The sequence below is a fragment of the Bidens hawaiensis genome, unplaced genomic scaffold (genome assembly GCF_021521415.1).
Source record: "Bidens hawaiensis isolate Kalapana, Puna unplaced genomic scaffold, B.hawaiensis_p1.1 tig00028811_1, whole genome shotgun sequence".
NCBI classification, from domain to species: Eukaryota; Viridiplantae; Streptophyta; class Magnoliopsida; order Asterales; family Asteraceae; genus Bidens; species Bidens hawaiensis.
Window position 1 is genome coordinate 107,225 of NW_027505135.1, and position 12,093 is coordinate 119,317.

At 34.9% G+C, this 12,093-nt stretch overlaps 1 protein-coding gene across 1 annotated transcript; it reads left to right on the forward strand.

Moving 5' to 3' along the window:
• Positions 1-6,957: 6,957 nt before the first annotated feature.
• LOC143610988 (uncharacterized) lies at positions 6,958-7,319 on the forward strand. Its single transcript, XM_077085321.1, has one exon. The coding sequence runs from the start codon at positions 6,975-6,977 to the stop codon at positions 7,302-7,304; it is 330 nt and encodes a 109-aa protein (XP_076941436.1). The 5' UTR covers positions 6,958-6,974; the 3' UTR covers positions 7,305-7,319.
• The last annotated feature ends 4,774 nt before the right edge of the window (positions 7,320-12,093 follow it).

A 12,093-nucleotide genomic window follows, 5' to 3' on the forward strand; every position in this document is an offset into this window, starting at 1 on the left:
ATTTGAGGAGAAAGTTTTATAAAGTTTAAATAGGAGAATGAGATGTTTGTAGAGGTTGGGTGAATGGTATATATATATAGTATTTTATATTATTTAATTTTTTTTAAACGGTCATAAAGCCGTTGGTGTTGGCCCCCACCTCACCCCCCCCCTCCACCGCCCCCATCATCCCCTCCACCCTTCCCTCCTCCGCGCCCCACCTCACCGCGCCCCTCTACGGTGTTTTCCCCCCACCGCGCCCCTCTCCCCCGTCCTTCCTCGCCCATAGCACACAGCCTAACTGAAGTGATATAAGCTAACTTTAAAAGCCTTATCATCTATGTGTATTAGAGAATTCTCATCCAACCCCTCATATTATGTGAGGGGTGTTTTTATAATTTAGAGGGTGATTCAGGGTGTTGTGAGTGAAGAGTTTTTATATTTTAGAAAAAGTAGTGATTTTTCTGTATATTTGAAAAGTTATCGTTCATCCCCTATAATTTTTTAATATATTATGAAAGTGGTTGTGAGTGAAGAAAAGAAAAAATGTAATGATAAAAGGTATAAAAAATATTATTTAATTGAAATGAAGAGAGAAAATAAAATGAGGTTTAATGTAATTTTTGGTTTGGAGATAAATGATGGAATGAGAATACTCTTATATTAGCTAATTTTCAAGTTTCATATGTTGTTTGGTTTGGTGTATGCACTAAGTTAAAAATCCGTTTACTACATGCGTGGGACACGCAATAATGATAAAATTAACAAAATTGAGACGATCTTTGATTGCTGACATTAAATATTCTTGCATACAATAATATTCCACAATAGTGAATTACAACACTTTTTTCATAAATTTCTAAATACTTTTTGTATACAACTTGTTATTCTATCAATAACAAGTTGTATACAAAAAGTATTTAGAAATTTATGAAAAAAGTGTTGTAATTCACTATTGTGGAATATTATTGTATGCAAGAATATTTAATGTCATCAATAACATTACCATCTGTATCAGGAAAATTCTGAAAATAGTTTAAAATATGAGAGAGATTCTGAAAATAATCCAAGTAATTTTATCGACGCCGATAGGTTTGAAAAAAGTTGAAAAAATCCGATGGTTTTCAAAGATCCAATACCAAGCTACCAAGTGTCTCGCTACCCACCTACCCCCGATGGTTTTCCAATGAAATCCGTCTGGACCGATAATTTTGGAATGAAAATCATCTCCTATGAAAACCATCTCTAAAAATCATGAAAATCCGTATTTTTTTAAAATTCATCTGAGTCAATGAATTTAGTCTTCGAAAATAATTTTCAAAAAAACATGCACCACCACCACCACCACCACCACCACCATCACCATCATCTCTACTTTTGGGCCAGAAGTTTGACTCTTTAAACTATATTTATTTATTGATTTATATTAGTGACTTAGTGTTATGTTACTTTGCTATTTTAATTAATCATTGAACCAACTGTTGTTATGTATGCTTTGATTCAGTACATCAGAACCATCGCAACCAACCAAACAAAGAAATTAATAATGAGGATTTCACGGTCGTGCTTGGACTTGGATAAGGTGGTGGTAGTTGGGTGGGGTGGTGGCCGGAAAGGTGTGATGATGATGGGCGGGTAATGGAGGTGATGTTTGCCGGAAAAGTGGGAGTGGCGGTGATGGCGTCAGTAGGTGGGGTGGTGGTCGGAAAGTGGAGATGATGGTGGTGGTGGTGCATGTTTTTTTGAAAATTATCTTCGAATACTAAATTCATTTGAAATTCATCGGCTCAGATGAATTTCAAAAAAACACGGATTTTTATGATTTTTAAAGATGGTTTTCATGAGAGATGGTTTTCATTCCAAAATTATTAGTCCAGACGAATTTCATTGGAAAACCATCGGGGGTAGTTGGGTAGTGGGACACTTAGCAGCTTGGTATTGGATATTTGAAAACTATCGGATTTTTTCAACTTTTTTCAAACCTATCGGCGCCGATAGAATTACTTGGACTATTTATGGAATATGAAAATTTCTTGGAATACTTTTAGAATCTCTCTCCTATTTTGAACTATTTTCAGAATTTTCCTATCTGTATCCATAATTTAAGTTTAAATCCTCTTTAACTTCAATTCTGGACAATGCAACATACAACTATCCACAAAGTAGTGAAAAATCTGACTAACTTTATACAAACTTTTGTACATATTATATAGACAAAAAGTCAGAAACATGATGCATACCCACATAATTGGGTCACCTATCGATCACAACTATACACCAATTGACCTTAGTTCATGAGTTGATAACTCACTAAACATTTGTATAGAAAATTTCAAGTTTGATCCGCATCCCTTATGTCTTACATTTTAACCGACGAGCTATCCATTTTCATTGTCAAAAATTGAATTTAACGATGGCAAATAGTTGCTTTATTGAATAGTAAGATTTCTGGCTATGGAATTTAAAAACTAACTTCTATTAACTATATAATTAACTATATAACACCCAATTGCTGTTCAAAGTCTATTATCCCTGGCGTTTTGTTTGGGTGATTTTATGAATTATTTATTCATAATTGTTAGTATTGTTTAATTTGTGATTTCCAATTATTATCTTCCTAACACAATTTGTATTATGTATTAATGTTACAAAACAAGTTTAGTGACACATGTATCATATGAAAACATATATAATTGTTTATTTGAATAAATATAAAATTATGAATTTACGTGAACATATGATTTTATGTAAACATTATATATTTTTTTGTAATTAGAATAAATTGGATGAATAGAAAGTTACAAGAATTACAGGTTTACTATTTAACAATTTTAACGTATTTACTAGTAAATTTATTATTAGGTGTATAAAATTAGGATATCACATACCCAAAAATTTTTATGAGCAATTAAATATAATATTGAAACATATTAAGTTATAAAATTATATAGTATAATGAAAGTTATCAGTCGAGTAATATATGAAATTGCATTTTACTAAAATATATGAAAGTCATTATGCTTGATAATATTTTGTGAAGAAGCTTGAAAATAGAGGAATAACTTAGCAATGCCAATTGTCTAATATGGTAATCAGGCTTTTGATTTTCTATTTCGGCTATTTAGTAACATAATTTAGTAAATTATAAGTAATTAAAATTAGAGGTTACATCCATGTTAATAGCCGGCTAATTATTGATGGAATAACAAGCAAAGAAACATATTAGAACATATTTAATTTACAAAGTTCTAAAAGTTTGAAATAACAAAGATAATCACGCCTATAAATTAAAAATATAGTCAAATATTTAATTATAGTAACTTTATAACGTAATATTATAGTTAATACAAATTAATGAAACTATAAGTTTAATTTTAATTTAAATTACTTAATTAAATAATTGTTAAAATTGATAAGACACCGTGCACCATCCTATGTGAACAAGCTAAAATGGCATCATGTGTCCACATAGTTTTGCTATAATCAAAGCCGGCCCAACGCTCTCGGAGGCCTAAAACTAACTAAAATATTGAGGCCTTTTACTTTTCTTTTCTTTATGCATATAAAGCTAAAGATTATACAAGAATTATAGAATATAGATGATATGCAGTGATAATAGATATGAAGCAATCCTCTTTAACTAATTTTAAAAGAACTCTACTTTCAAAATTTCATAATACACAACTCCCATTTAAGATGAAGGCCATAGAAACTCAAGGCCTAAAGCCATTGTCTTATTTAGTTTACCTAAGAGACGACTCTGACTATAATAGTAAGATAAGATTTGAACAAACACTTTTTTTTTAACATAAATACTCCATTAATATAATTATACTAACTATAAATCAGGTTGTTATTGAACAAAGTTATAAAAATATGCACCTCGTCCAAATATGCAACTTATTTAACAAAATTAATTAAACAAAACTTATTTAAATCAGATGAAAAAATTCAACATTAATTGGCCACGCAAATGTAGTGTCTAGATCTCGAAATTCTTACCGAACACATAAAACTAGTTTCAAAATCGTTGTGTACGTTTGTAAAAACTCATAGGTCGAAGTTTACATGATTGTGTGGTGGTCCTTGGTGGTGTCATTGTTGTAGAGTGGGTGGTGCCTACTGCGTTTCCCTCTCTCTCCTCAATATTGTTGATTGAGCTTTGCAAATCTTACAACCATTTCACTAGCTATGTAGTACTTTGAGTGGACGGTAAATGAATCGAATGCTCAGCAAGCAATTTGTGAATTGTTTGGTGGAAAAATCGTTTGTGTTTGTTCTTTAATTAAATGAACTGACATGAACAAGAAATTTCGTTCGGCTAATTAAAGGGATGAACATGAACGGATTCATTCGTTCAATTGTGTTTGTAAACTATTAGGTCTCAATCAACAGTAGAATAATGCCACACGCACACAAACAAAATGGTAAAAGAACAAGAACGTGTGATTTGCATGGTTCGGTTAAGGCATCATACGTTCACATGATGCGACTAGGATTTCTTTATTATGCTTAGTACACCAGATTACAATTGCTATTATATCATACAATATAAATAGACAACGACTTGAGTTTCTTAATCACCTGTAAAATATCTAATGGGACTAAATAAAACAAACAGAGGCTTCACAAACCCTAACATAAATGTTAGGTAATGTGTTCTTTTGTGTTTGGTCATTTACTTTCGTTTACATTCATTCGTTGTTTGTTAATATTCAATTGTTTGTGTTTAATGATGTTCGTTTGTTTATGTTTGATCGTTAATTTTTTTTTTATATATTTTATACATTTTTAAAAAAAATTTACATGTCATGTCAAATATTTAAGGAATATTGGTTTTTTAAATAAGCCCAACTATGTCATATCGACAAATAATAGTCCCAACTTCAAAGTTGGCTAGTATCGGTCCATACTAAAAGGGTATTTATTTTAAATGGACATTCTCCGGCCGCATCACGTCGGAAACCTCCTCCATTCTCCTTAATATCGTTACACCGTCTCCTTTCTATCGGAAGAACAAAACGTGATGATCTAGCTCACCTATCAGAAGGAAACAGACAACACTGGAAAAATCCACCGACTCATATCTCAATATGAAGCACATTGTTCCAAATAAAACTCAAACCCACGACCTCTAGTTAGAAAAGCCATAGGGCTAGTGAGATACCATTTGACTCATTTGACTAATTAACCTATGACCTATTTAACTGGTTTTAGCAGTATAACTGATAAACATAATTCAAACTTTTCAACATGATAAAACTATGGTTATCATTATTCATCATGATTTAAATTTAGCTGTATATAGCTTCAAACTAATTGTTTTCCGTTAATACATTAATACTATCTTAAATTTAAGTTAAATATTAATTTTCATAATAATCCATATATCTCGCATTTAGCACTCCGGTGATTATCAAACCGTGTTGACTATGAAAGATGAACGTGTAGACGTGGTGCCCGGGATGTAGACTTTCGTACAACAAAATCAACCGCGAAAGTGATATAGATGATCACGACATTTATATATACATAGCAACAAAATATTAAATACGTCTTATTTCTCAATTTTAATATTTTTCCAAATACTTCACAACATAATCAATAATAAAAAAGTCAAATATATCCACCGTCAAATCCTATTTTCACAAGATTGCATTAAAAATATTCCCCAAAATCTTTAAAACTTAAATAAAAGAGTTAATGGCCATTTTCGTCCCTGTGGTTTGCTACTTTCGCCACTTCAGTCCAAAGATTGCAATTTTGTCAATTTAGTCCTCATAGTTTTAAATATTGGCCAATTACGTCCCATCCGTCTAACGGCATCCAACTATGCCGTAAGTTTAAGGGTATTTTTGTCTTTCTCCTTTTTATATTGAGTTAATGGTCATTTTTGTCCCTGTGGTTTGATACTTTTGCCAATTCAGTCCAAAGTTTGAAAATTTTTCAATTCGATGTTCAATTTAATTCAGTTTTTTTTGTCTATCACCCGGAAGAGCATAATCCAAGCCCAAAACCATTGAGCAAAAACCAAAACGGGTCTGCATTTACTCTGTCGAAAACAATATTCATACCCATTCCCCTCGTATTTAGTTTCTAGACGGTTCCTAAACACTCCCTCATGGTGGAATTCCTTGAAATCGAATTGTACGAAAAAAACTAAAAATCGTTTCTTTGATGAATGCGTAATATTTAGGGTTTAGAGATTAACATATCTTACCAAAATCTGGGTCGAAGTTAACTATTATACATTAATCAAAGAAACGATTTTTAGTTTTTTCTGTACAATTCGGTTTCAGTGAATTACCTTGACCACTTTACCATTAAATTCCACCAAGGGGAGAGTTTAGGAAACGTCTAGAAACTAAATACGAGGGGGGTATGATTATCATTGTCAACAGAGTAAATGTATACCTATATTGGAGGTTGCTCGATGGTTTTGGGCTTGGATTATGTTTTTTAGTGTTATAGAAAAAAAACGAATTAAACTTAACAATAAATTGACAAATTTTCAAACTTTGGACTGAAGTGGCAAAAGTATCAAACCATTGGGAGTAAAATGACCACTAACTCAAAATAAAAAGAAGAAAGACAAAAATACCCTTAACGGCATAGCTGGATGTCGTTAGACGGATGGCACGTAATTGGCTAATATTTATAACCATGAGGACTAAATTGACAAAAATTCAAATTTTGGACTGAAGTGGTGAAAGTAACAAACCACAGGGACGAAAATGGTCATTAACTCTAAATAAAATTTAGACCGGTTTTCATCATGGGACACGCGTACGATGATGAAGACACCAAAACAAAAACCAACGGCCAGGATTGAATCTTGATGAGGTGTCACCCTGGAAACCGACTAAAAACCTTGTCTATATATAAACCCTCATAACCCCATTCCAATACCCACTCTCTCTCTCTCTCTCTCTAAAACCACTTTCTCTCTCTACAATATTATTATCCTTAAAACACACCGAGAGAGACCAACAACAATGGCATCTTCAACCTTCGTCATCGTACTTCTACTCGCCTTAGCCGCCGGATCTGCTCTCTCTCAGTCACCCACCGCCGCCCCGACCGTGTCTCCCACCGCCGCACCCACCGTGTCTCCGTCAGCCACTCCGACGGAATCTCCGGCGGCATCTCCGCCGGCTCCGCCTACTGCTGACACTCCGGCTGGTGGTCCTGGTGCTCTGCCGCCGTCGATTGCTTCTACTCCAACTGGGTCTCCGGCTGCTTCACCTAATGCTGCCGGGTTGACCCGAGTTGTGTCGGTCGGGTCGGTTTTTGGTGCTGTGGTTGCTGCCGGGTTGATGATGTAGAGATCTGAGAGATTTGTGGGCGTTTTGTTTTGTTTTTGTTTGTTTTGTGATTTGTTGGATTTTATTCAATTTTTATAGTTGTTGATTTTAGGGTTTATTATGATGATGTGATTGTTATATTTGACGATGATGATGATGATACTTTTATTTTTATTATTTGTAATATAATCTTTCGACGTTTTATATACTATTATTATTTATAATTAGCTGTTCTTGAATTGCTTGCAATATACAAGAAGTTGATGCATGAGTAGTACAAGCGTCTAATGCACGCACGTTTTTAGATAGATTAGAAATTGATTTATAAAATTTGATTATATCTATTAATCCCTAAGGCTGAGGGGTTAGGGGTTTTAATGGGGGCTTCAACCAATAATATTATGACGTGTGGCAGAGAGAAACTGGATAAGAGGGGTGTTGGAGCCCCTTTGGAGCCCCTGGCCCTGGTGTAGAGGGGCTTCAGTAGGGGCTGCAGCGAATTTTTTTTTTATTTTTTTATAGATATATTCAAACAACGTATTATTAAAAAAACTCATAAATTATTAAAAAAAACACACATTAATATCTAAAAATAAAATAAAAATTAAAGTACTAAAAAAAACATTATTCTTATTCTTCGGCTTGGTCTTCTTCGATCAACCTCTTTCGGATACGTTCCTTTTGCTTTTCCATTAGCATTTGATCGACCGGATTTAGGTTACTGAAGTCTCTAGTAAGAAAGTCCAAATCTCTCATTCGACTTTTTTCCTTTTTGTCATTAGAGACCACCTCCATGGTTTTGTTGAATTTATTGAGGGATTCAACAAGATTGGCGATGTTTACGGCTTCCCCGTCAGCCGGTTTTTTCCCCTTGGCGTCCCTTCCCAATGGCCGCCTCCTCGGCGGTGAAGACGTTTCCTCCTCCGCAATGTTTAGGTCGAATCCAACGCGGCAATCCGACCCGGTTGAAGTGCTATACGCTCCAGACGAACTAGTTTTAGTCCGTTTCGGCCATACTTCCGCATCAACGTCCGGCGCCACCAGCTCAACCCACTTGGAACACCTTTTCAACCTCTCCCACAACTTTAAATCGTCCCGCGTCTTCACCATCACATACCTCCGCAAACACTCCTGCTTCCACTCTTCGACCGTGAAATTGTAAACCGCCAAATCATCACTGCCACTTGGTCTCATACGACCGCTGTTCCTGTTGAAAAGATTAGTAAACAAGCCGACAAATTTTCTGATTTCGGACCACCGACCCGAAATCATATCGGCGTTCCGCTCTGTACTCTCAACGAGCGTATAGAACGTCTCCCTAACCTTTGGCCAAAAAATCTTGCTCTTTTGGTAGTCGGCTGCAAAATGAATAAATAAATTAGATTTCCATTTAACTTTTTTATTTAACTTTTTTATTAAAAATCATTTTTAAAAACGTTAAAACAATTACCGCAACCCCAATCCTCATAAATGACTATCCAAGCCCGACATAAGGCTTCCTTCTCATCCGATGACCATGGAGTGGCTTTCCGTTTCGTCCTAGGAGTCGAAGCCGGTCCCGACCCGTCCGTTGCAAGTTGTTTTTTTCCGGTGGACGCGTCTTTTTGGTCCCGTAGCTTCACCGTGTGATTCTTGTGTCTCCGGAACAACAAAGTTACGAGACGGTTGTGTGTTGGATGGTTGAAAGCTGGATGATTCTTGCGACTCCGAATAAAACATCGGTTGGTGCGGTGACGACCATAAATCGTCGTCAATATAATCTGAATCAAGGTTTGGGTACCAATTTCCAGCCATTTTTTTTAAAAAAAGTTGGGAAGATGAATTGATTTTGGGTGAAGGTTTGAAGTTGTGGTGATTGATATGGGTGAAATGGGGTATTATATAGGGAAATTTTTTTTTTTTTTAATTTAATAAGAGCCCAACGGCTCTTTGTATAAAACCAAGATCACTTTACTCTCTCTTCTCCCGCTAACAGGCTCACGCCTGCATGTTTTTTCGCGCTAGCGCCCCGTTAGCGCCCCCGCTAGCGCCCCGGTGGTGTGGTGTTAGCGCCTGGGGGCGCGAGCGAAGGGGCTCTAGCGCCCCCGTTGAAGCCCCACACCCCTCAGCCTAATTAGTTGTCGATGCATTAGTAAATTTAAAGTACAATTAGTTAAAGCTTATTATTTTAATTTTATTATTTTCTTATTTAAAGCAACGATTTTCTTGTGTTTAGTTTTGTGTTTAGGCTACCCGCATTATCTACATTTGGGGAACGTTATTATTAAAGAATTTTGTAGTTTGTAGTTTTGCTTTTTAATGTACAAGTAATAATTGTTGCATGGTAAATCTGTAACGTACGAGTGCTAATGCATGTAGCTTATGAGTTAAGGAAGTGATGTGTATGGGAAGATAGGAAGGAGGTGGAGATTGTCGTTTTGTTAGAATTGGGATGTCGTTTGGGATGGGATTTTGTTAAAAGTTGTGAACAGGTGGCCATGTGCGAATACATCTTTAATGAAGTGTAGCATGTTACCTTTCATGATGTGTTTGGTTTCTTTATTCGAGGTTGTTTGGGTTAAGGTGGGACCAGTGACAGAGGTTGTACAAACACAGAAGTGCATATGATTCCTTATGTTTTTTGTTTTTGTTTTGTTTGATATTTTATTTATATTTGCTGGTTTTGAATCTCTGCCTGTTAGACCATGCACTATGGGGCGCGGAAGAGGGGGAACACCGCCGGGGGCGCTTTCAAGGCGGGCATGGAAGGGAGATCGGTCGTTGGACGGGCGTGGAAGGGAGGATGGTGGGCCCTCTCTTTCTTCATCTCTCACATACACATATACATATATATATATTAGGGGCGTCCAAAGGGCATTAACAATAGCGGGGCGGGCTTCAATGCCCCGTTTTCTACGATGCGACGACGTGGCGTTGACGTGACATCTTGAAGGGACTTCGATGCCCCTCATTATAGCATACAGCCTTAGCACAAGAATGGGTAATTAACTGCAAAAAAGTGTATAAATATTTAATTAATAAAATTCTAGTTAGTTGAACGTTATAGGAGATACGAAGGTTGAAGGTGTGTCCATTGTTGTATGGCGTTGAAAATATTCTAGAGAGAGAAAATGGTTTCAGCGTTGGAAGAGTTACAATGCCAAGATTATGATTAATACTGAGTTAAATATTTTAGAGGTAAAGTTCTTTTTTTTTTCCAGATTATGATTAATAGTGAGTTAAATATTTTAGAGGTAAAGTTCTTCTTCTTTTTTTTAATATAAGAGAACGGTCAACTATTTTATTTCATGTCTCAACTCTTAAGTAGTCACGTGTTATATTTCATCTCTCAAGTGTGAGGAGAATCCATACTTTTTTTAGATGTGATCAATTTTTCATAGGGATGCTAAATAGTTACATGTAAACGATTTGCGTGTGATAAGACAATCATGTAACATTGACTGATATACCTTACTACTCGTTATCGTAATTCATAAACTCAGTTACACGTTTCACAATGTTTTGAGAGAGAAAATTCTAGTATATTTCTGCTATCCAATATATTTTATATGTTTTATGGATTTTTTAGAATAAACTATCCTCTAAAATTCAAAATATCTATTAGTATACATGTCAGAAGCTATTTTCACTTTGATTGGATGGTATAGGGTGAAAGTGGGAACTAGTGGGTAATAAATTGAAAGTTGAGAGTGAAAATTGAATTATTAAAAAACAATATCCCTACCCTATATTTCAAAATAGTTGTATATATTTAAAAACCATTTGTTTTAAAAAAAGTCTAATACACTATTGATTCCATTTTTAGGTAACGATAAATGTTACAATGACACTGTGTATAAATCTGTAACACTTCAACCCGAAACAGGCTGACGTGTCACTATTACAGATATCAAATCAAAGCCCTAATCCAAGTTACAATAAATCAAAGCAACCTAAGTCATATTATTAAACAACAATGAATTAACTTTTAAAATCTTGAACGTCATTATTCTCTCTCATCACTAATTCCCATGATTTCCCGAATTACCCGTGAACAAATAAGAAAAACACAGAAAAAGAAAACACGGCTGAGCCAAAATTGTCCAGTAACGGAAAGAACAATATTAATGACGATAAGACGAATGAACGAAAGCAAAATAATAACCAAAATCTATTATAGTGAAAATAAATATGATACTGAAATCTGATACTTTTAGAACATGTGACAATATCATACCAGAACAAAAACCAATATACTAAACATATAACGGTGACTGACTTACACGACAAGTGACACTGATAAAATAAGTCGCGTAATGAAAGGAGTACCCAGAGCCGAAATATATAACATATAACGTGTGACGTATGACATATAACGTGTAACATATAACTGAACTATGATCGATCCATACGCCTCTAAACGGCTAAAGTACTATCAAAGTACCAGTTAGAGACGCCGTAAACTTTTAAAACACACTGTCACGAAAAGTGTTGTGCTCGAGTAACAGAGTACTAAACCTGATAGGCAATATAATTGCCTAGCATATAACATATTAACAGAATTTCATATTATTATCCATAGGAACATGCAATAATGAGTACGAGTTTATAAAATCTATTGCATGCTACAAATCTCTCTAACCAAAACTAATAACTAAAACGTATCGAAACTGAACAAAACTAAATAAAAAGTTGACGACGTATAAAATCAATACGTCCAAAGACCAAATGGGTCGTATCGATAGAGACAACTTGGTGCTACTAAAATATAAAATTCCGAAAGTCCGTACTACAAAGTAACGGATTTGAATTTGCACTATGAGTATACGAA

Coding starts and splice junctions, on each gene's coding strand:
- LOC143610988 (XM_077085321.1), top strand. CDS start 6,975: ATGGCATCTTCAACCTTCGTCATCGTACTTCTACTCGCCTTAGCCGCC.